Source organism: Danaus plexippus, chromosome 24 (genome assembly GCF_018135715.1).
Source record: "Danaus plexippus chromosome 24, MEX_DaPlex, whole genome shotgun sequence".
NCBI classification, from domain to species: Eukaryota; Metazoa; Arthropoda; class Insecta; order Lepidoptera; family Nymphalidae; genus Danaus; species Danaus plexippus.
In genome coordinates, this window is record NC_083552.1 from 1,787,591 (window position 1) to 1,812,964 (window position 25,374).

Sequence of the window (25,374 nt, forward strand, 5' to 3'; positions counted from 1 at the left end):
AAGTATTATGTAACTAAAAATCGCAATAAAAACATGTACAGTTCATATCTAATCTCTGTTCTATGGATTTTTTTTCATAATCGATCTATTTTGCACAGGTATCCAAGCAACAACTGAATCAGGCCTAACTCCTCTTCACGTCGCATCTTTCATGGGCTGCATGAATATTGTAATCTACCTTCTTCAGCATGAAGCTAACCCTGACGTTCCAACAGTTAGGGGAGAGACACCTTTGCATTTAGCTGCCAGGGCTAATCAGGTGCGCATTTATTTGAGAAGTCTTAAATGTTCAATAAACTTTGTCAATAATTAAATAATAGTAAAAACAATATTTTATTAACATCACTTAGCCTGACTGATATGCAAAATTGTGTGCTTCCATGTAACTGTTCCATGAAAAGTAATGATGATAAAAATGTTGATATTTACGTCCTTAATAAAAGAAATTCTCATTTCATTTATATATTTTTGATACATTGCAAATCACTCGTATATCATGTATCTATGTGTATTATCTTTTTCCATAGACGGACATAATTCGCATCCTGTTGCGCAACGGGGCGGCAGTAGAAGCGAAAGCACGTGAGAGACAGACCCCACTTCATATTGCATCTCGTCTTGGCAACGTGGATATTGCTGTGCTCTTGCTGCAGCATGGAGCGGACGTCAGAGCCATGACTGCTGATCATTACAACGCATTGCACATTGCTGCTAAACAGCATAACCATGACGTAAGTTGTAGTATTCGAGGACAGGATATCTTTAATTTTAAATATATGTGTGTTTATGTACTTTTTGTTATATGGCCAGGTGGCAGCCGCGTTGATTGAACACAACGCTCCCTTAACTGCTACCACCAAAAAAGGATTCACGGCATTACATCTTGCTGCCAAATACGGTAACCTGAAGGTAATTTTTTTTTTCTTATAATTTTCAACATCAATGTAGCTCTCATAAATGTCTAACTTTTCTTTATGTATTCTGCCAGGTAGCGAATCTTCTGCTTGCTCACGGGGCTTCCCCGGATCAGGCGGGCAAGAACGGCATGACACCATTGCACGTGGCAGCGCAGTATGACCAACAGGCTGTTGCTAATACGCTACTAGAGAAGGGAGCAGATGCTAAGGTACAAAAAGAAACGTTTTGATAGATTTTCAATATAAATAATTAAGATTTTTCTCTTATCTATCTTAAAGGCCCACAGTAGTTCTTCCTTAATTTAGTATTGATCATTTAACTGAAACTTAACTTAACCTAGAAGGACTAATTAAAACTTTTTTTTAAAGTTGTATTTTAATTAGTCCTACTCAACAATAAAAAATTGAGAATTATATAATATTAATTTATTTAATTATATTTATTGTAAAGGATTCAGTCCCAGTTTGCGTGGTCTTACAACATTTATGAAGAGTTTCCATTCTTTTATTCAATAAACTAAAATATTACGAAAATTAATGAAAGAAAAATTGTTATCGGTCCGTATATAGTGTGACGATGCCAACTTGGACTAAGCAAATAGGTTGAAATACAAAAACGTCATTTGTATTAATAATGACGAGAAAAATTGCAAGATTCGGCATTTAATTTTATAATTAAAAGAATAAAAGAAAATCTTATTAAATTAAATTAGGAACAAAAGAATACACAAATAATATGAAACATGCTTTGTGGCCGATAGTCTTAAAGGAAACGTCATGTCGTGTAGTCTTTGTAGGTCTTTGGAGATGAAAATTTTTAGTTTAAATATTTTGTTGGTTATCTTTTCTTAATACATTATACCGCCACCACCAAGTTATCATCTCAAAATATTTTTAGGCGGTAGCTAAGAATGGACATACACCACTTCATATCGCGTCTCGTAAGAACCAGATGGAAACAGCAGCGACTTTGCTCGAATATGGAGCACTTACCAATGCCGAGTCTAAGGCGGGCTTTACACCTTTACATCTTGCTGCTCAACAGGTTTGACCCTAAGTTACATGGATTAACCCGTAATATATTATATTAACAGCCGACACGAAGCAGACTTTTTCATCAAAGTATTATGATAAATCTATAGGAAGATCCAGTCCAATTTATTCATATCTAGTACCAAAGATTTTATCCCCTAAAATGTCATCTGATATTTGAAAGCAGAAATATATATATTTTCTTATCTTTAACCATTTATCCTTTTTGACGTAAAAATTCATAAAATTTCCATAACATACAGTTGGCTGAACATTTTGAAAATATGCTCTTTTGTAGTATATAAGTAAACTAATTATGTCCTATATGTCTGATTAGAACCTAAGAAATGATATCAATGGTGATAAATATAACCAGTTCTTGTATCGTACGAAATCTTGTATAGTGTAAAAGTTATTATTAAGTATTATGTAAGTATATCTTGTCTTGGTCTCCGAATTTTTAGCGCCATCTTGTGCAACTTTTAGGCAATACAAGCTGTAAGGCGCGTATCTAACAGAACACTTTTCGCAAAAAAATATAGATGGCGCTATATGTGGTAATGGTATTATCAACTCTCTCAAACTAGCGGACCATAAGTCATGCGCCATCTAGTAGACGTTTAAGTCTGTGTGTAATACTCGTAAACGTATCATTGTAATTAATAGTATTAAACACACTTTAAAGGGACACACGGAGATGTGCTCCTTGTTGTTGGAGCACGGAGCGGATGCTGGTCAGCAGTCTAAGAATGGACTCGCAGCGCTTCATCTAGCTGCACAAGAAGATCGAGTGCCTGTTGCACAACTTTTGCTTAAGAACGGCGCTGAGGTAACATGCGCTATATATTATAAACTCTTAGATAGAGAAATTTGTTTTTGAAGTCAGTTATTAATTTTTGCTTCGTTTAATTTATCTTGCTCACCTCAAATCTTTGTAATTTTATTTAAAATATTTTTTAAGTCAACTAAATTTATCTGTAGCATTCAATAAATTGTTTTGTCTTGGTTAACAATTTCGGAAGGTTTAATTGAAACTATCTTCTTGTAATTTTGCCAGTATTATTTATATTTTCTTATATATGACTATTAATATAATGCTTAATTGAAAATGTAACTATGATATTGCTTATGTTTCTCCTCTTTCCACTTGTAGTAATAAAAAAAAACTCTTTAAGTTTCGTAGTAAAAGGATTATTTTGTCTGGTCTTTCAGGTGGATATATGCACTAAGGGCGGTTACACACCATTGCACATAGCGAGTCATTATGGGCAAGCCAACATGGTGCGATATCTGCTTGAGAATGGCGCGTCTGTCAAAGCGGAGACTACCCATGGGTATAATTTTTAATACCAAATGACTTTTCATACCACGATATTTCATGTGTATAGCCAAATTGTTTCTCTTCTCAGATATACTGCCCTACACCACGCTGCTCAACAAGGCCACATTAATATCGTCAACATTTTGCTGGAGCATAAAGCTGACGCAAATGCTATTACTACGGTATGTGATGATAGTATAATTCTGTTCAATCAATTACAAAATAATGAAATCTAAATGATGATGAATATAATACAAATTTCTCATTTCCCTTTTTAATTAGTCCATACTTATTCCATCCTCTATTCCTTTAATTCCTAGAGTCATATATATGCACCTTTCATTAAATGGACCAACTTCTCATGTAGCTTCCATTAACATTACATTAAAAAATCACTTACAACTTTTATATCTAGTCTAATACTTTATTTTTTTTTAACAGAATGGTCAAACTCCTCTCGACATAGCGTCTAAGCTCGGCTACGTCACAGTAATGGAGACCCTTAAGGAAGTTTCTGAACCCTCAATAGCTCCCGCATCTCAGGACAAGTATAAAGTGGTCGCCCCAGAAACCATGCTGGAAACTTTTATGTCAGATTCAGAAGAGGAAGGAGGTAGGATTTATCTTAATTATACATAAATAGTAATTTAAGTAATGAAAATTTATGTTCTAGAAACAGATGTTTAAAAAATAAATTATGATTCAAATTAATATATTATAGGGGAAGATACGATCCTCAACGACCAGCCGTATCGATATCTTACCGCAGACGACATGAAATCTCTAGGTGATGATTCTTTGCCAATAGACGTCACCAAGGACGAACGTACAGAGTCCGCTATGAGTCACAAAAATATTATGGAGATATCCCAAGGTTGGACAATTATTATCATTGTTTATAATTCTTTTCCTTATAAAAATATAGTATATATGTATTAAAAAATATATTTTTGGTTGATATCTCTAACCTCGCCTAACAATATTATTCAATATTCTTTTTGTAGGATCAGTCAATGGTATGCCCTACCAAACCCAAGAAGTGGTCGTGAAGAGTGTGAGTCGCTACAGCGCAGCTCCTGAAGGCTACTGCTATAATGTGGATCCCACCCTACCCAAGTCAGTGTCCACTTTTGATACATAATATGGGCATAAATATATTTATTCCAAATCTTTAAGAACGTGATAAAAATTTCAAGTAAACTTTCCTTATTATTTGCTCAACACTTTCAGAATTTTTGGCTACACGATTAATATGAATTTTTCCTCATGCAATCTGGATTGTGATCAACAGGAAAAAATTACAATGGAAAAAGTAAGTGTGTCAAGTTTGTATGAAATTATTGAATCATATTTTTTGTAATATAGGAATTTATATTACATTTGAATAGAATCAATACCTTAACCGAATTTTTCACGTTGCAGTTTCCTGGTTTCATTCCTGGTAGACGCACGTGGAGGTGCGCTCCGCGGCTGCCGTGGTGGTGGAGTGAGAGTCATCGTCCCGCCTTTATCTGCTCAACAGCCAACTAGAATCACTTGCCGGTGAGTTTTATTATTAAAATAAAACTACATATATATTTTCGGGTTTTGTTACGCAATTTTTTTCATTCTCTCCAAGTAATCTTTGGAGGTAGAGGACAAAAAAGTAACAGATACCCTTTTTCAATTTATCTGCCCTCAATCACAGTTACAGCAAAATAGTCGAAAAATTTGAAGTAATTAAAACCGAAATTATAGTTTCATTTGAAATTTATATCTGCTAAAATTTAGATGCCACAATACAAACCGGTTTCTAACTCCTAGTAGTCGCAAATATTATAACAAGATCATAGAAAAACTAAGGCAATGATTATGTAATCTACTGATAAAAGAAATGAGGTCCATAGACAAAAAAATATATAATACCAATAATTTAATTTAGATTCCTAAAAAATAGATACAGACTTGCTGGTGGTAAACTTATGAAGTTGTTATTTATTACAGATATTTAAAACCATCTCGGATCAACCATATGCCACCTCTGATGGAGGGAGAGGCACTTGCTTCAAGAGTTTTGGAAATGGGTCCGGTATCAGCAAAGTTTTTAGGGTATGAAAATCATTTGATATTAAAACTCTGTTTCCTCTTAAGATATTTACAGGACTTTGGTCCATTAATATTCCTCATTTTTTAAATATCTTTCAAGAGAAAATACACTGCTCTACTTATAAATAATAATAATATTCAACCCAGGCCAGTAATCCTAGAAGTACCCCACTACGCATCGCTCCGTGGTAAAGAACGTGAAATCGTGATTCTCCGTTCAGACAATGGAACCAGTTGGCGTGAACACAACGCCGATGCTACTGATGATGTAGTCCAGGATATACTGCATGAGACACTTGAGATTGAAGGTAGCTACATTGAGAAAAATATACGGAATGAAAGGACAGCTTCGTTTTAATTAAATCTTATAAAATTGCCAGAAACTAATGAAGATGAAAAGTGCTGGGACGCTCCAAGGGTTACTCGCATCCTAACACACGACTTCCCTCAATACTTCGCGGTCATCTCCCGCATCAGACAGGAGGTGCATGCCATAGGACCTGAAGGTGATTATGAAAGAACCTTTGTGTTGCAAACCACCACCATTACCTATATTAAAAATTATACCCATTTTTTGTAAACAAAGTAATAGATTCTAACGCCAGTTACATTTATTTCTTTGAAAAAGGAATACACAAAATTAATCCAACTAATTGTTAAATTTTAGGTGGCATGGTATCCAGTTCAGTTGTGCCTCAAGTACAAGCAGTGTTCCCACAGGGAGCTTTGACCAAGAAGATTAAAGTAGGCCTTCAGGTAAATCTATTCAAACCACGCAAGGGAGTTAAAGATATAAATTTGAAAAAAATAACCGTAAATAATGTTTCCAAAAAGAAACGTTTCTCCTTAATATGGTAGTATTTCCTCTCGGGATAAGCCAAATGATTGTGTTCATGTCCAAGAAAATCGAATCGTTCATGAATATCCAAATAGTTAAAACGTAAAAAAGTGATTGAAGCGATTAGTTGTTAAGGAATCATTTTATTTCATTTGGTCAACGACAGTATTCTTAACAGTATTAATGAATATTAGCAGTATTTTTATAATATTCATTTATCTGACGAAGTCGGTCTACACAGGCTTATGATAACACGATTAGATTTAAAAATTTTCTAATAAAATTAATGTCTTTTCACCAATTCCTGAATACATTAAGTATATAATGAAAGACTTAACGGGTAATATCAATATTATCAGATATTTGTTAAAGTCTGAACATGTTATAGAATCTGTAATATGAAAGAAAAATTAAAACAGATATATATCTTAGTGTTTTTAGAAGTCATATGAATTTTCTCTCTACAAACTGTTGAGAAATAGTTTAATCACGTTAGAATGAAGTTCATAATTTAGAGAATAAGCTGTTTTTATAAAAATACTTAGATCTAAAAAAATTATTTAATATTGAGTCCAATCTATGCTTATTTATAGGTTAAAAGTGCTTATTCGTTTATATGCCAAAATATTGTGTTCCACTATAACGCCATTGCCATACAGCCTCAAGTACAAATATAGATGCCAAATGTTTTTATTGTTATATTAAGTTCTATACCAAAACGATCTCGATATTGTTATAACAGAAGAATATTTTAACATATACAAACATATTTTTATGTATTTTACGGATTATACGTGTGAGAAACTTAAGTGACACAGACTTGTATAGCAATAAATGTAGTTCTCGATGAAGTGAGTTATTGGCAGTGAAAATATTGAATCTTTTGTAAAAATTACATGTATACCAAAAAAAAATTTCAATTATCTTATCACCTTGACAATAAATTAAGATATGTATTCGCGTATGATGAGTTTAGATAAGTACCTAACATTTGCTCCGCTTTGTCTTTATTATTGCGACTTCCAAGAAGCTAGTAGTAGACTGTATGAGACATTCAAAGATATATTAATCTCACATGGACAAGAAACAGTTACCATTATTAGTATTTAAGGATGATATTAGATGCGATACTGCAATTGATTAATATACCCAATAAATTTAGTTCACTTAAAAATACCTGTAGACGAAAAAACGAATAAAATTTTTAAAATAAACATTTTTTGTTTTTAATGTAAGCTTTTATGAATAATGAAATCACTAGAAATAATTTCTCACACAGCATATAAATGAAATGCGTTATTGTGTTCTCTTGGTCTTTAGGTGAGATCGCATGCGGTTCCCATATTTATAATATAAATTCTTTCTTGTATAACATTATATATTTTACATACTGTATACATTGTTGGCGTGGTATCACAGGTGTGGCGTATTGTTAGGTAGTGTGTATTTTTAAGAATTGCTAAATTTATTGGGTAATGTAGTGTTATAAAACGCTAAAATTTATGTGTTGTTTTTTTGCGAATCCTTATTTCCTAAAGACCAAATGAGATGTGCATGATGAGGATTTTTTTTTGCATATTTTTTTATCTTCCAAGCTTTGTTGGGCTAGAATCTGCATTTATACTTCAGCATGTGTGAGAATTATATGAAAGATAATTTGTGTGATTATAATTTTTTTGCTTTTCTTGTGATTTCATACGTTCATTCTTGCTTATTTGTGCACCAACCTCTTTTAATCACCTATGTTGTTGTCTTATTTTTTACAAAATAAACTTTATGACTGTGCATAGCTTTTTAAAAAGAAAAACAAACTAACGTGATATAACATTTTCCAAGTAAGTACATTTTTATTCTATGTGTATTTTTTATTTTAAATTTCACTGTTTATTTGCCTTAAAATCTTGTTTGGTCTTTGGGTAAAAAGATATTTATTTATTGATCTGATTTTGAAGTTAATTTATTATTTGTAATTCGTTCCCTTCTAAATTGTTTTACAGGCCCAAATAATAGACTCGGAATTGACTGCAAAGCTATTAGGTCGTGGAGTAGCTGTTTCACCTGTAGTTACCGTAGAGCCAAGACGGCGAAAATTCCATAAGGCCATAACCCTCAGCATGCCAGCCCCTAGACCACACACCCAAGGAATGACCAATCAATACAGCACATCATCAGCGCCAACCTTGAGACTTCTTTGTTCAATATCAGGTATGCTTAAATTTTCGTTTTTTTTTTTTCTAATAAAATTCTTACAAGCTTGGTAACGGGAAGCAATTAAGGTATTCCATGGTATTCCGTTGAATATTAAAAAAAATAAAAAAAAAATCATGAAAGATAATATTTCCAGTAGCTAAAGTAATTGTGAAGTGTTGCAATGGAGTATGGCTTTAATTACGCTATATACATAAATATATATGTACTAAATAAATTTATGTAGTTATTTCAAGGTAAGATTGCTAAAATTTTAGGTAAATCGATATCCTGCTTCATCTCAATAAGTACTTAACCGATATTCCATTACAATACAAATTTTTATGTAGTAAGCCATCACGACCATGAATTTAATATAACGAAGATGAGATCCGTAGAAATACATAGTATATTTATATTATTAAAATCATATAGTTTGGTTAGTTAAAATCATAATACAGTTAGCGCTGTTAATAGTTTTTCTTCTCTGCTATGGATAAAGACTATATTGAAGGTAGTTACGTAAATGAAATTACTCGATATATTAGAACCGATTATCCCAAACTTATTGACAATGGGATAAGCATGTTAATTGAAACATTAATTAGAGTAGTTTTATTTTATTATCCTTGACATTTTCAAAAAAAAAATATATACAACTTAGGGTTACATTTATAAAGACAATAAAATGCCATATCGAATATAAAATGGCGCTTATAGCAAATACACAGTGCAGCTAATGGGGTATTTACCTATGTGTGCGTTTTGTGCGTGTCTACATTGTCTTTGTTCTCGTGTGTTTGTGTGTGTTGCACGCTCACCGTGTGTGGCGTTAATTTAAACGCTGCTATCCGACGCGCACCAACAGGGGTATATCGCAAAAGATCTCTCGAAGGTAAAAAAATACTAGACATATTATAAAAGTTAAAATCAAAACGTTGGTTAAGTTTCACATTCTTTTTATTTTATACCATAATTTGATTTTATCCCTTTAATGTTTTATTTTGTCCATGAGTAATCATTATTTTTTTTATTTCTATACTACAATTGTTTTCAATGAATATAGTTATCAAGGACATTGTTATTTTCCCCCTTCACTTGAATGCTTTTTCCATATCTTGCTTTCATACATTCTTCCTCTTTGCACGGGCTGAAAGTTTTGCTTTACTGAATCACTTACACTTTGTGTTAAACTTGTAAAGAAATCAACCTGGAAATACAAAAAAACGCACCGCAGTTTACCTCACATGATCTCGGATTAGTACAGACGTAATAAATACTACTTCTAGATAATTTGCATTTTTTGATACCGGCACTACGATCAAAGTTACAGCACAAGCAATATGACGGTTTATGGATTAAGTAATGAAATCTTCTTTCTACTTTCTTTGGTGCTACATAAGACAATCACACATCCTACTTACTGTTTAATATTGACAGATATCTTTATTTTGCTTCTGAACTGATCAATTTATTTTCCAAAACGGCCTATCAGTTTCATTTTCTGTTTCATCTTTTGATTTGTTTTTACACTTTTCTTTTACATTATATCACCATTCCAAAGGAATTATTACCTTTTAGTTTCATTATTTTTTCAGTGGTTGTCCTTCGAGAGATCTATTTTTAGTAATATCAGTGAAAACACTTAGACCATCATTTATTTTATTATAATAAGGCACAATGCTTTGATGACAAATAAAACCAACAATGATTACCACAATTTAATCACAATTTTCATTAAATTAACAACAACACGGTACGATATAATTTTTCCTATGGTATGTTGTCCTCTGCTTGTTGTGTGTTTGCTATAGGCCGTTTTGGAAATATTTTATTTATTTATTTTTTATATTTATTAACCTATTTTCTTCTAAACTACTGCTTAGAAATTACATTAAATGCAACTAATGTGTCATTATACATTAAATATAAACTGTAAATCTTTTATGTATGAACTAGTAAGTAGATTAACAATGATATTATTGATTACGCTTATTGCATGTATATTAATGTATACCATATTACAAAAGGCAGAAAGCATTACAGCTGATGTAGAAGAATGGAAAGGAGTAAAAAAATATAATGTCGAAAATATAATTACGAAAAACATAACATTCATATTACTTTAGGTGGAACCAACAGGGCGCATTGGGAAGATGTGACTGAAAATACTCCGTTGACATTCGTAAATGATTGTGTTTCTTTCACAACAACGGTCTCTGCACGTTATTGGCTCATTGATTGTCGACATGTGGAAGACGCCACCAAAATGGCTACTGAATTATATCGGTGGGACCTCAACTCTTTGCAAAATAAGTATTTGAGAGAGGAATTCTTTTGTAATCGTTATATTTATTTTAGGGAAGCAATCCACGTTCCGTTTATGTCACGATTTGTTGTTTACGCGAAACGAACTGATGAATGTCAAGCGCAGCTTCGCATGTTCTGTGTCACTGATGATAAAGAAGACAAAGCCTTGGAGCGAATTGAAAGATTCATCCAAGTTGCTAAGAGTCGTGACGTAGAGGTACAACTTTATTTGGAGGGTTGTCCTGATATTACACAAAATAATAGTTAATATTTATATTAACATTGTCTTATTTGCTTTTATTGCATTAGGTACATGAAGGTAAACCGGTCTATCTAGAATTTGGAGGCAACTTAGTTCCTGTGGCTAAATCAGGCGAACAACTTTCAATACCGTTTCGAGCTTTCCGTGAAAACCGTGTCGCTTTCCCGGTTATGATTAAGACTCAAGATCTGGAACCCATCTGCAGATGTCAGTTTATGAGAGATCCAAAAGTACCAAAAGGGGAACCATCACCAACACCTGTAAGTTCTTTAAAATAAAAAAGTCCAACAAAGTTAATATTGCAAATAAAGCAAAAAAATGCTTTCCACTTCAGATCGCTATTCTGAATATCATGGTACCGGATGATTTGCCAGTGGAAAGAATCTCACCAGTACCAATGGACATGATGCCGCGCCGCACAGAAGAACAAGAACTTATATGGCGGCAGAGGCTTCGAGATCCTAGGTAATTGTTGTCTCTGGAGTTTAAATTGAGATACTATAACGTCAATATTGCTTTGGTCTTTTTAATTTTCATATTGTAATTAGAAACACTGTATCAGGAAGTTGAAAGACCTAAACGTTCTCTGATTCTTCGGATCCATCGAAGTTCATAGTATCCTATCAGTAACGACGACAAAATTTCTAACTATATTTTTTTTCGATAGTAGTAAGATTTATATATACTTTCACCTTTTCAATATTATGTATACTTATGAGCCAATTAAACTTATAACGGAATTGTTATTACTAATGTTTAAGTCGTGATCGTAGTTTCGAATATAACACTACATTTATAAAGACTGTTGTATGCCCTCTTGTTACTGTCCTAGAATATTATTGTGTTTTTTGGACATAATCGTTGATTTTTCTTAGCTCCTATCGCATAAAACCAATAAATCTAAGATTTGGGTAATCTTTTCTGTCCTATTTCGCTGCTATCACATTAAGCCACTTAAGTTATACTTATTTAAATAAATCTAATTTCATTGGTCTTATAAGTAAACAGAATAAAGCATATTTAAAACATATTTAAATGTCTTTAACAGTCATTTATTTATATATAGACAAAACCTTAGGCGCTAAATTATGCTAATTATATAATATAAATAATTCATGTATAATTAGTTATTTTAATTATATCATAACTCTTTGAAGACCTATCAGTCAATATTGAACATAAATGAATTAAGAGATTGTATATGAATATGGGCAATATGCCCTGTATAAATAGACAAGGTTAAACTTAACAAGATTTTCTCTATATAACAGGATTAGCCCCATTCAGGGAGGTGACTCTGTCTACTGTGGCTCGTTTAGAGACTGAAGTAACAGTTATAAAATAAAAATGTGTTATAACTAGAAAAACGTATTCGAACTGACTAGCGTGGGTGTAAATTGAGTGTATCTAATATTTTAATGTTCGTCCTACATGAGAAGTAATTAAAAATCAATCGGAAATTAATCGTCATATTAATTTGTCGTAGACTCGAAGATATTTGTAACCTGTTAGGCAAAGACTGGGTGGCTTTGGCGTACGAACTCGGTGTGAGTGTTGCAACTGTTAATCAAATACAAGCGAAAAGGATAACCGCGGCCGAACAGGCCCAGCTTATGCTTAAACTTTGGAAGACTCAATCAGGAACCAAAGCACATGGTATTTTAATATTCCATTGTTGACACTTATATAAAAAGGGATATATTGTGAAAAATGTGGCTTAAACATAATTAAATTTTAGATAATTCAATAGAACTTGCGCTTTGTCGTATTGGAAGAGACGATATAATTGCACCGCAATCTGAATTATAAATGAAAGACGTATTCAAAGGAATATTTATCAAGAAAGACAAGCTTCTGAGGAAATAGAAGCCTATAAAGGTAGGAACCAAATTTTTTATAGCTCCTTTCACAAACCGATACATAAACTGTACAAAAAAATGTATTAATTTTTATTTCTTAAAGCTGAAGAAGACAATAAACTAAAAGAGAGTACATATGACGATAGTGAGATCGCAGAACACTCACGCACAGAGGACTTAGATCAGGATGAAGCCAAGTATTCTCCTGAAGAAAAATCAATACTAGATAAAAGCGAAATGGACAGAACACCAACGCCTAGCGAAGAGAGCGAGGAAGATGAAGGTAATAAAAATATATTTATTCTTTTGAGTTTTATTCTGGTACGTATGATTTCTTATCTTCATTTACCTTGTTTAAAGATGTCAAGCGTAGTGTGGCTGAAAGAAAGGAGCAGATAACAAAGAAACTCAGCTCCAGTAAAATCCCAGCTTCTAAACAGAAAAAGGAATTACGGGAGGAGATAATTGAAATAAAAACTCAAATCAAGCCTGATATAAAGAAGTTTCAAGATATTGAACAACAGGTTGGTATTGTCAATAGTAATAATTATTATACTACGTATTATATAAATAATAGTTTCTAAATTGTTACTAAATAATCATATCGATGTAGGTTAAGGCCGAGCCTAGAAAGGAACATATAAAACAGAAACAAATAGTTCATGCTGATACTGAGAGGGAAACAGAAATTCACAGGGAACAAGTTATAAAAGAAAAAACAGAAGAGGTGAAAACAGAAAGAACGGATCAATTTAGGAAATATGATCCATCATCACCAGCTAAACCAACACCTAAGCATTTACAGCGGCATATGCGTAATGAATCTATGAGATTCCCCTCGGGTGACTTCTCAAATGTCACAATAACACCAAGAAAATCCATTACTGTTGAAACCGAAACTAAACAACTACTGAAATTAAAATAGAAACATTCACAAAAGAAACCATTTCTCAAAAGGAAATCGACAACGCTAGAGTAGAAGAAAAATTAGATGATGGGGAAAGTTCTCCAGGGCTTGTGTTTGGAAGCCAAAAAGATATAGCCGAAGCCACTTTAAAAGACAAAATAAATGCCTATGAAACTAAAATATTACGTGAGCCTACAATTGATACAACAAAACCTGTCAAACTTACTAAAGAAGCTTTAAGGAGACATACCCAAGAACAAGACCAAGGTATTGAATATACGCAAGCTTTTGTCAGAGAGCAATCAAAGCAAATAGAAAATCAAAAAATTATTGTAGATACTGAAGCAAATATTGATACTGCAAAGTCAGTCAAAGAAACCATACAACATTTCGATTCTAAGACCAAGTACGAGGATAAAACTAAAATATTCCCCAAAACAATGAGAACAGATTCAACATTAGTGCAAGTTTCATCTGAGGAAGATAGTGAATTTTTGAAAAAATCAACGGACTCAGAAACAGAAACTGAGTCACAAACAACTATTAAAATTGAAAAAGATAAGAAATCGAAATTCGAACAGAGTAAACAAATATTCGTAAAAACTGATTTTCATGATACTATTGTATCAAAAACTACGTTAAAGAAAGATGACAAAAAGCAACCTGACAAAAAACAAAAAGACGACGATTCTATAAGTATAATGGAACCTAAAATAGGAGAACAATTACAAGAAGAATTGAAATTCAAGGTCAGCCAGGAAGAACTTACAGAGGTTACAGAAGGAAAAGACGTAATACTGGAAGAGAAAATAAAAGAAAAGGTATGAAATATAAAAAAAACTATATTATTCTACATCTTTTTAATTCTATATTAATTAAATTTACTTTCTAGGCTGAATCGCAACCATCAATAACCAGCACAAAGTCTGATTTAAGTAAACAAGCTAAGACTGACTCATTAGTCTCAGAAACACAAGACAACAGGCCAAAAGTTATCTCAAGAATCCACCTTACCATCTACAATTGATAAAACTGACTCACTGGCTGATTTACAACAGAGTACTGAAAAAGACGTCAGTTTTGTATCTCAAACGGAATCAAAGGTAAAAACATTTATTATATATTATTGTCAACATAATATTAAAATTTATTTGGCAGGATTAGTTAGCATTTTTGTCAGTAGAGGATATCTGGAATGATTAGAATTAAAAAAAAACTTAAATAAAATGCATTACACGAACTTAATTACTATGGATATATATATTTTTAGATGTATTCCAAAGAATCTAAGCATAGGAGTGATTCTTTGGATGAAACCTCACAATTTTCTGATCTAGACGATCAAATGGGTATGAGCCCGGCACATAAACCTTTATCTGAAAAGCCTATTATTGAAGAAGTTTACCAAGTTGAAGATGCAACTTTAAGAATCGCCAAAGATGAAACTATTAAATTTTTAAACTTTGAAACTGAATATAGTAAGCAAGGACATTCATCTGCTGCAGCAAATAAGGAAGATGAAAAGGTTACAATAGTAAGCTATTCTAGTCTTCTAGTCTTATGAGACTAAATATAAGTTCCAGTAGTTTAACTTTTGTAATTTATGTATATATTTGTATTAATATACTTTGTCTTAATAAACACGGAACACGTGTCGTTAAAATATCTATTTAATATATTAATTAAATGAAATCAAACAGTTATTTAAGTCTAGTTTTCTATTCTCATTTGTAGATATCTCCAGTTATAAGTGCAAAAGCGAGGCAATTTATAGAAACTGTTCCAGAAGATGATTCAGTACAGGAATGTTTCTTTTCAAAGCGAATTTACTCTGATTCGTTAGAAGAATCTGATCATACCGATTCTAGGCGACATTCGGAGGCAGACTCTTTAAAGTCAGATCAATCTGACATAAAAGCAAAAATATCTTCTTCCGATTTTGATGAACGAGCGGAATATGAAGAGACTGTAGATTCTGGTAGTGCATTTGGGGACGAAAAGTTTGAAGAATCTATTGGTTTTACGACTTTAAAGATAGATCCAAAGATTTTGGAGTCTACTCATCAAGATTCGGGAGATTCTGGTTCACCTCAAACTGAAGAATCGGATATAGTTTTCAAAAAAATGACACCAAAACGTCATTCGCGAACTGAATCTGTGTCTATAACAAAACTTAGTGATTTATCAGAACTAATACCTTCAACTAAACAGGAATTTCATGTGATTGTCACTGAAGCAGAAGAAACAGATAGGTTATCCGACAAAGACGAAGTATCGGATAAAATATCATCCGAAAGCAGTAGAGAAATAGAAATATCTGACCGAAGTCATCTGAAGGAATTTCTGACAGAATAAGTTCCGAAGATGCCGTCACAGATAAAAAAACTTCTTCAGAAGAAGAACATGTAGCAAAAGAGGAAAAATTGGAGAAATCTCTTATAGACGATACTATAGGTATTGACAAAATAGTGAAAGAAACAGAAAAAGTTGAAATAGCTAAAGTAAAAGGAGAACCTTTAGGAAAAGGTAAAAAAGAAAAATTTACACTATTTATTTTGTTAATGAATATTTTTTGATTTTTGTGTATTTTTTTTAGATGATATAGCTAAACGTCAATCGGTAACATCAGTTGGATCAGGATCTGTGAGCGAATTACGATTAGACGAGAAGCGACTCTCTGACGCTCATAGTATAACTGAATCAAGAGATTACACATTTGAAGAATCTGAAGATGATATTGGAACTCAAGGCACACATGTTGATATTCATCGCGAAAGAGTTGAAAGTAGTCAAGATAGAGATACGAAAGCTAAATCTCCAGGTATTTCTAACCAAACATTTATTTATATCTCCACGAAAATATAATTTTTAGCAACATTCAAAAATAGTTGTATCCAAAATAGAAAATTAATACACTTATTTTTATATATATTTCAACAACATTGCAGCTAAAACTGAGACGTCTAAAATAGCAAAATTAAGTCACGGGGACTCATTGGATGATGTAGAAGGTTTTCCAGAAGATCACGTTATGGATTATGTACCAAAATTGCCACATATTGCGGAAGTGAGGTGGGAATTTAGAATACGTTTTGTAGCTAGAATTCTAATCAAGTATTAGTGATATTGTAACAACTTTCTGCTAACTTTCAGCTCAATCCCGGATAAAAAAATTACAAGCCAATTTTTAATGCGCGAACGTGAAGAGCAATTAAAACGTGAACTCCTTGTTCAAGCTAAAAAAGAAGACGGAATTGATACAACAGTTGAAACTCAATCAGAGGAAAAGGAATTGCCAACTTACAAAAGTGATGTTAGTCAAATTTCTGACTATAACCGTCTTGAAAAAGCACACGAAGATCCAGATCCAGGAAAATGTGCCTCAAGTACGGATACAGAAATGAAAAAAATATCAGTTCGATCTGAAGAAATGATGATATCGGATGTTGGCACATTAGATGACAAAGTCTCATCGACTACAGAAAATAAAATAGGTGATTCTGGTGAAAAAATAAATATTACAACTATGATTGAAATCAAAGAAGGGACCTCGGGAGATAAAATAATTAAAACAACAATCACTGAAACTACAACTTACCCGTCTGGAGAAGAACATGTTTCTGTTAAGGTATCAGAACGGGTGGAATCTTTAGCTGAACAATTAATTCCTTCAGAAAAATCCGCAGAAATCGAAAAAGAAACTAAATATGCTAAAATGATACAAGAAGAACAAAATATAATACAGGACGCAGTTGTTACCACAGATAATAAAACTATTTCTTCCCAAACTGAAACAGTCATAGGGGAAACAGGTGAAAAAATTTCAACAACAACTGTAGTCGAACAAACAATAACACCATCAGGTGAAGAAATCACAAAAACGACTGTGACTGAAACCACAATTTATCCAACAGGAGAAGAAAAAACAACAACAAAGGTTTCGGAATCTAGTCGTTTTTTAGAAAAACGTATTATTAAAGACGATAAAATAATTGAGACAGAACATAAACCATTAACAGAGAAATCTGAAGAAGACGTAATTACGAAAACCTTTACAGAATCTTTAAAGACATCAGACGTTAAAAATCTTCTTGAACAGCCTTCATGTGAGGATATAGTTTTAACAACAACGTCAGAAAGTGATAAATTAGAAACAGACAAACATTACCCATACGTGGAACCGGAATCTACTTTGGAAGATCGACTACATATGATGCTTTTAAAATCTGATGAGTCAGAATATGAAGAAAACAAAACATCATCCACCGATATTCAAACTGAGACTGGACCTAATGGAGAAGAAATAAAGAGAACTGTCATAACTGAGACCATAAAATGTCATTCGGGTGAGGAAAGGGTTAGAACCACTATTACCGAAGTAACCAAAAATGCATCTGGAGAAGAAACGATATCAACTAAAGTATCAGAATCAGTGAAATGTACTCAACACACGGAACAATTTGAAGAACCGAAAATATCAAAGTCAGATGAAGAAGGAGATGAAAAGACCGAGTTATCCACCACGGAATCTGAAACAGAAATAGGACCAAACGGTGAGGAAATAAAAAGAACTATATTAACTGAAAAAAAGAAATACCCATCGGGTGAAGAACGAATAAAAACTACTATTACAGAAAAAACTAAATATCCATCTGGGGAGGAAACTGTATCTGTTAGAGTATCAGAATCAGTGAAATCTATTCAACATACTGAAAAACTAATTACAGCATTACCAGAACAAGAAGTACAAACAAAATTAGATGAATTAGAAGATAAAACAGCGAAATCATCCTCCACAGAAACCTCAACAGAAGTAGGACCAAATGGTGAGGAAATAAAAAGAACTATTGTGACTGAGGTGACGCAGTGTCCTTCAGGCGATGAAAGTGTTAAGACGACCACAACAGAAGTTACGAAATATCCATCTGGAGAGGAAACAGTGTCAACCAGAGTATCAGAATCGATCAAATCAATTCAACATACTGAAAAACTAATTACAGCATTACCAGAACAAGAAGTACAAGCAAAAATAGATGAATTAGAAGATAAAACAGCGAAATCATCCACCACAGAAACCTCAACAGAAGTAGGACCAAATGGTGAGGAAATAAAAAGAACTATTGTGACTGAGGTGACGCAGTGTCCTTCAGGCGATGAAAGCGTTAAGACGACCACAACTGAAGTTACGAAATATCCATCTGGAGAGGAAACAGTGTCAACCAGAGTATCAGAATCGATCAAATCAATTCAACATACTGAAAAACTAATTACAGCATTACCAGAACAAGAAGTACAAACAAAAATAGATGAATTAGAAGATAAAACAGCGAAATCATCCTCCACAGAAACCTCAACAGAAGTAGGGCCAAATGGTGAGGAAATAAAAAGAACTATTGTGACTGAGGTGACGCAGTGTCCTTCAGGCGATGAAAGCGTTAAGACGACCACAACTGAAGTTACGAAATATCCATCTGGAGAGGAGACAGTGTCAACCAGAGTATCAGAATCGATCAAATCAATTCAACATACTGAAAAACTAATTAACAGCATTACCAGAACAAGAAGTACAAACAAAAATAGATGAATTAGAAGATAAAACAACGAAATCATCCACCACAGAAACATCAACAGAAGTAGGACCAAATGGTGAGGAAATAAAAAGAACTATTGTGACTGAGGTGACGCAGTGTCCTTCAGGCGATGAAAGTGTTAAGACGACCACAACTGAAGTTACAAAATATCCATCTGGAGAGGAACAGTGTCAACCAGAGTATCAGAATCGATCAAATCAATTCAGCAACAAACCATTATATCACACGAAACAGACAAATCCGTGGTGGATAAAATTAAACACAAGTCTGTTGTTTTTCAATCAGACATGAGCGAGGAAAAGTTTGGTGAATCGGATATAAAACCAGAGCAAAAACAAGAAGTCTCAATACCAGTATTGAAGAGTTCAATAACTGTTGGAGCAGCTGAGGACAAAGACGAAACATTTATAGTTCCAGATTCGTCAACTTTAATTGAAGAGTCAACCGAATCTAAAATAACAACACCAAAGTTTGATATTAGCAAAATAAGAACTGACACGCTAAGCCAATTTGATTTAGATATTGACAGTAAGAAAACGATTCCTAAGGATTTAAAACTAGAGGACACCAAAGAACTAACAAAGATCACGTTACGAGTGTAATCGATGATATACTACAAAAAGGAACAATTGTCGCAGCAGCAAAAAGTCCAATACATGAAAAAGATGTCAAAATTATTAGTAAAGAAATACTGGAAACTGAGAGGAGATTGTATGACACAAGAGTACCACAAAAAGAGGAAAGAAGACATTCGTGTATAAGTCCTGCTATTTCATTAGAAAGAATCGCTGAATCTGAAATAGAAATGGAAGAAGAAGTCTCGAAAATAGAAATTGATACCATATCATCACCAGCGACATCACAAAAGAAAGAATCTCAAACAGAAATGAAAAAATCTGACTCAGCCATGAAGCAAATGGCCGATAATATTGAAATAATTATTAAACAAGCCTCAGAAGACTTAGATGCTTCGTCTGAAGAAGCAGTCTTTGAAGAAGGAAAACCGCAAGACCTCCAGGGTGAGGTTTCTGTGGATTCAATAATAGAAGAAGCACTTCATACTGTTGAAGATTATTTAGTACAATCCAAGGTTGTGGAAGATGCTCATATGGAGAAAAAGAAAGATAGTACAGAAATTTCTGAGGATACAAAGGTATCTAAAGAAAGACCCGCTTTTATGAAATCACTGTCAAGAGATAGTGGTGAAGTGGCAATTATGCCCAAGAAAAAACAATCTCGAACATTTTCTGTTCAAAGTTCGCCGGATGAAGTAGAGGAACAAATTTACACAGATTCCGAATCAGGTACAGATTTTTTTTTATTATTTAAAATGTACTCATATTTTTTTAAACTCGAAATATTTAAAGTGTCTGGATATAAAGAGTAATCAGATGTATTTTAATTTAGATATGGACAAGGCAAAAGTATTAGAAATTATTGAACCAACCTCTGATATTGATGGAAAACTCCCGACCTCGAGTTTTGACATTAAGAAAATAAAAACGGATTCACTTGACGACGCAGATGATTTTCCAGAAAAGGAGGTATTTGTAGAAATTTTAAGTTATTATATTAAGCTTAAATAATATAATGTATTTATTATTTTTAATATCAATATTTTTAAATAGGTGGAGTATTTTGAAGACGAAGGAAAATTCCCTGGAGACTCAGAATGCATAAAATTAAAAGATACACAATTTCAAGTGCATTCTGGACCAAGCTCAACTGCTCAGCCGGGACTTGACGATGACAGATTTTCTGACACATACGTTAAGAAGACTCACTTCGTAGATAGTGTGCTACGGTCAGAAATTGTATCGAAATCAACTACGGAATCATCTTTAACTACTGTAATATCCACTTTGACTAAGTCATCGGATGATGATCAGAAATCGGTTCTCGAAGATGGAACATCAGCTGATTTATCAAAAATAAGTGGAGCCGATTTAGTAAAGGACCCTTCTAAAACGTCAATGGACGCGAAAGAAGAATCTAGAATAGAAGACCAAACAGATGACATATCAAAGAAGTCTATTGACCTTACCAAAGACTACTCTAAATCATCTATAGACAGTAAAGATACTTCAAGAGATTTTGCTACAAATGAATTATCAAAAGATTCAACCGTAGACTTGACTAAAGATTTCTCTAAGGTTTCTATAGATAGCGTGAAAGAAACCTCAAGATCACTGGATGAGAAAACTTTTTCTGAAGAACATTCTTCTTTTGACGTATCGAAAACATTGGCATCTGATGCATCTGATATAATAACTAAAGGCAAAGAATTGATAGAAGAAGAGATATCTATATTGAAAGCCATTTCTTCAACAGCTAGCTTTACTCAGAACAATCAGTTAGTAATGAAAGTAAATTGTATAGTGAACATCCGAAACTATCCGAAGCTACTGAACCTAAAATTGAAACAGATGCTGTAACTGATACAGTATCCAAGAGTGAAAGCGTATTAATTGAAAATGAAGAGGAGAAAGGTCATTCAAAGTACCTGAAAAAGATGAAGAATCTGAAGTGCCTGATATAAAAGAATTAAATAGAAGATGTTCAAACTTACTTGATGATATTTCGGCCCAAGGGGCCCTGATAAGGATTGATTCGAGTCATGTTAGTCATGGTAAGATATATTTTTTATATAATAACTTAATATAGATGGGAAAACAAAATCAATTTATCACTTATTTGCAGATCTTTCGACAAAGTTTTCCAAGACCCCACCGCCGTCACCTGTTGATTTAATAATGAAAGAAAAAGTTAAACGTGAAGAAACTATACCGATGGATAAGATAACCGGACTGCAACCAAAAGGTAAATCTTAAATATTCAATATATTTCATACCACTTTGTCAATTATTCACTAACGATGTATGGTTTTAGGTTCGGATTCATCATTCCTTGACGCAAATCGTCAATCGCCGCGAGCGTCTTCTGCCGGAGACAGCCTTACCAGTGAAACCGAAGCCCACCAAAGTGGTCAGTACTTAAATATAAAAAATACTTTCAACATATAAAATTTGGAGCATTTACAGCAAAAATTACGTACTCTACGTTTGTAAAATATACAATATTTCTATAATAATAACTCGAAAATTGCTTTATTTGAGAAAATGAGCACAAAGAGTTTTTTTCGTTAAAACAATAGCGATTATATATAATTTTTAAAGACATACATGATACTGATGTGTTCTTGAATGATATATAGATTTTATTTATATTTTATTTGATTATATTAATATGATTAAAAATATTATTTTTTATAAAATTAACTTAGGTACAAAAATCAAAAACACCACAAGTTTAAAAACATCTTTTTGATCTGCAATAATAGTTTTAAATTTTTATGTTAGCTTTCTGGCAGTTAAAGCTAGTTTATTATAGATAGTGGCAATTCATAGCGAAACCTTACTCATGTTTCAATACATACAACGTCTCTAATATCGTTCCGCCACACTTTTTAGTGACAATTGTGCATGACTTAAAAATCAGCTGATCAAACTTGAGTAAAGATTTAACCAGAAATCAAAATCATTTATCAGCACTTGCAGTAGTTCAGTAGCGAAATCATATAAACAATTCATCTTTAATAAAAATTAAAAACAAAAGTATCGTTTCGAATTATTGCTGTACCTTAGAAATCATTTTGCAAAGAGCTACAGATATTATGCTAATATTTGTCGCACAGTAAATTTTACTTTCTTTCTTGCGGAGTCCTCACGTTTTTTAGGTAAGTTGACATAATTGGAAAAAATCACACAAACGTTTCTTTGGTATCGCTTTTTACTTCTTTTTGAGACACGTTGATTTTCCTGTCATTAAATAGCAAATGGTTTTTTTCACACTTCATATTATTGTTCACTTTTGAGTAAAGTTTCGCTTTGATTGAAGTCATAACAATTTCGCAAATACATTTCGCAGCATCACCTAGCCTTCTTCACTGTTACATTTTTCCATTTTATATTTTATTACATCGCTATTTTTTGTAAGTTTGAAAAGGCTTATTTCATGGACACTTTGTTTTCATAAAAAAATATTGGTCATCACCATTCATGTCTTTATATACATGTTTGAGCATTTATGAATTGTCTTATGTACATTATAAACTATAAAACTACTTTTATGGTACGTTTGTCAAAACTACATCATAAATTAGCAATTTTTTTTATCTTCCTTTACAGAAATCCTTACTGAAGCCTCTAAAGCACTTAGTGCAGCTGCTACACCTAAATCGCCTACAAAACACATCGCCGAGAATATAACATTTGTTAATGTCGATAAGCCAACAATCACTGTTGGTGCCCAAGAATTAGTAGATCGAACTATAGAAAAAAGTATTGATGTTATTGATCAAATAAAAAAAGAAATGCACGAAGATAAACAAGTATCATCTACATCAGATACATTTTACTCACAGTCTAAGATTGAAACATCGACATCTTCATCGTCCATTCAAAAGACAATAGAAGGTTCTCAATTAAAATTTCAAAGTATAGATCCGGAAGCTGTCATGTCTGATATGATAGCTAAGTTTGGAGCTACAAGTGAGTATAGTACTGTTTTATCTCATAAAGAAACCGAAACAAGAAAAATATCTGGACAGGAATACTTTTCCGAGACAAAACAAGTGTCTTCCTCTGACGATGACTCGCTTATTATAAAAACTGAAACAAGTCATGAACTTCGGGGACAAGAACATGAAATGAAGGAAAAGACTACAGTTAGAAGGGACGGCGATCAACTGAAACGTCCCAAAAGAAAATGGAAAAGGCCCATGAAGCAACTGCGAAGCGATCAGATATTGAAACGAAAACTGTCTGTAAAAGTACTGACGACACAGATATTGTTAAAATAGAGCGTGAGTTTTGTGAGCAGGGTCTTTACACTGGGAGGCAAACCAAATCTGAGGAAAGAATGACTGCTTTAAAAGATGAAACAATTAAGAAAAAACAAGAAGTTAAGATATCAGAACGAGATTTATCTCATGAACAGTGGGGAAAGGAATATTTTACAGAACCTGCAGAATTAGAGGATATAAAAGATGATTCTAAAGCTAGAGTTGCTTTTGTTGATTCGAATTTAAAAATAGTAGAGAAAGATGAAACGCTGTGCAGTGTGGAGGTGTCTGAAAAAGGACAAGTAATCAGTTCAAAGGTAGAGCACCATAAAGAAGAATCTGTTATTGAGAGTAAGGAACACGATGATCTTAGTTCTGATGCTTCACATGTGCCAAGTTTCAAGAGCGAAACCGTCGAAAGACAAGATTCATCTGAAGGAAGCCCAAAAAGTAAATCTAGATCATTTAAAAAGGATGACGAGGTGTATGAAGTAGATTTCATTAAAGAAATAAAAATTTCGACGTCACCTGTTAAAAGTACCTTTAGTCGAACAGGAAGTCAAGATACACATTCCGAATCTGAGGTCCTACCTGAACTACCTCATGATGATAAAACTAGTGAAACGCCTAAAAAAGATAAACCCTTTAAATCTCCAGTCAAGTTACCACAAAACGAAATGGAAAATGTAATACTTGAAGTATCTATACAAAAAGATAGCGCCAATATCAGCGATAAAATTTCTAGTTCAAAGCCCTGCGAAATAACAACTATTGCAACATCAAGTACATTAACTATGAGTAGTGATACAGTCATAGATATAAAAGACATATTAGACGCTAAAGCTGAGTGTAGCTTAAAAACTTTTAAAATAGATACTTCGCCCAGTACTCAAGAAATTACTGACGACCTAAGCACAATCTCTAAGGATGCTATGATTAAATCTGGTGAAAGTATTGATACTGAATATATGGTTAAGTCTTTAGAATCTCATGAAGGTGAAGGTTTACAAAAATCCATGGATTCTACAGTTAGCGCCGAAACATTACATCCCTCTGAATTCTCAAATGAAGCTGACTCAGCATTTATAACAGGATCAGATCAGAAAAAGAAGGATTAAAATTATTAAAAGAAAAAAGTACTGAAGACATCTGTAGTAGTGGTTATGATACTGATTTCTCCTCTGCCGAGTTTCACGGGATGAAACTTGAGACGGAAAGGGTG

The 25,374-nt window shown here is 33.1% G+C and overlaps 1 protein-coding gene across 1 annotated transcript in view; it reads left to right on the forward strand.

Moving 5' to 3' along the window:
• LOC116776003 (ankyrin-2-like) overlaps nucleotides 1-25,374 on the forward strand; it is a 50,885-nt gene that overhangs the window by 18,442 nt on the left and 7,069 nt on the right. Inside the window, 48 exon segments of the mRNA XM_061524430.1 lie at nucleotides 99-259; nucleotides 528-731; nucleotides 811-909; nucleotides 989-1,126; nucleotides 1,816-1,962; nucleotides 2,635-2,778; nucleotides 3,162-3,283; nucleotides 3,359-3,452; nucleotides 3,712-3,883; nucleotides 3,992-4,144; nucleotides 4,275-4,386; nucleotides 4,562-4,582; nucleotides 4,693-4,812; nucleotides 5,254-5,358; nucleotides 5,503-5,663; nucleotides 5,736-5,861; nucleotides 6,023-6,111; nucleotides 8,191-8,398; nucleotides 10,510-10,669; nucleotides 10,742-10,907; nucleotides 11,000-11,212; nucleotides 11,287-11,417; nucleotides 12,439-12,608; nucleotides 12,691-12,753; nucleotides 12,756-12,830; nucleotides 12,915-13,094; nucleotides 13,172-13,335; nucleotides 13,425-13,731; nucleotides 13,734-14,539; nucleotides 14,611-14,696; nucleotides 14,698-14,821; nucleotides 14,989-15,243; nucleotides 15,453-16,038; nucleotides 16,041-16,244; nucleotides 16,315-16,539; nucleotides 16,667-16,790; nucleotides 16,872-19,301; nucleotides 19,449-19,891; nucleotides 19,894-20,613; nucleotides 20,717-20,853; nucleotides 20,938-21,655; nucleotides 21,658-21,817; nucleotides 21,820-21,938; nucleotides 22,010-22,129; nucleotides 22,199-22,294; nucleotides 23,497-24,051; nucleotides 24,054-25,256; nucleotides 25,259-25,372. Of these exon segments, the coding sequence (XP_061380414.1) occupies nucleotides 99-259; nucleotides 528-731; nucleotides 811-909; nucleotides 989-1,126; nucleotides 1,816-1,962; nucleotides 2,635-2,778; nucleotides 3,162-3,283; nucleotides 3,359-3,452; nucleotides 3,712-3,883; nucleotides 3,992-4,144; nucleotides 4,275-4,386; nucleotides 4,562-4,582; nucleotides 4,693-4,812; nucleotides 5,254-5,358; nucleotides 5,503-5,663; nucleotides 5,736-5,861; nucleotides 6,023-6,111; nucleotides 8,191-8,398; nucleotides 10,510-10,669; nucleotides 10,742-10,907; nucleotides 11,000-11,212; nucleotides 11,287-11,417; nucleotides 12,439-12,608; nucleotides 12,691-12,753; nucleotides 12,756-12,830; nucleotides 12,915-13,094; nucleotides 13,172-13,335; nucleotides 13,425-13,731; nucleotides 13,734-14,539; nucleotides 14,611-14,696; nucleotides 14,698-14,821; nucleotides 14,989-15,243; nucleotides 15,453-16,038; nucleotides 16,041-16,244; nucleotides 16,315-16,539; nucleotides 16,667-16,790; nucleotides 16,872-19,301; nucleotides 19,449-19,891; nucleotides 19,894-20,613; nucleotides 20,717-20,853; nucleotides 20,938-21,655; nucleotides 21,658-21,817; nucleotides 21,820-21,938; nucleotides 22,010-22,129; nucleotides 22,199-22,294; nucleotides 23,497-24,051; nucleotides 24,054-25,256; nucleotides 25,259-25,372 (13,230 nt within the window).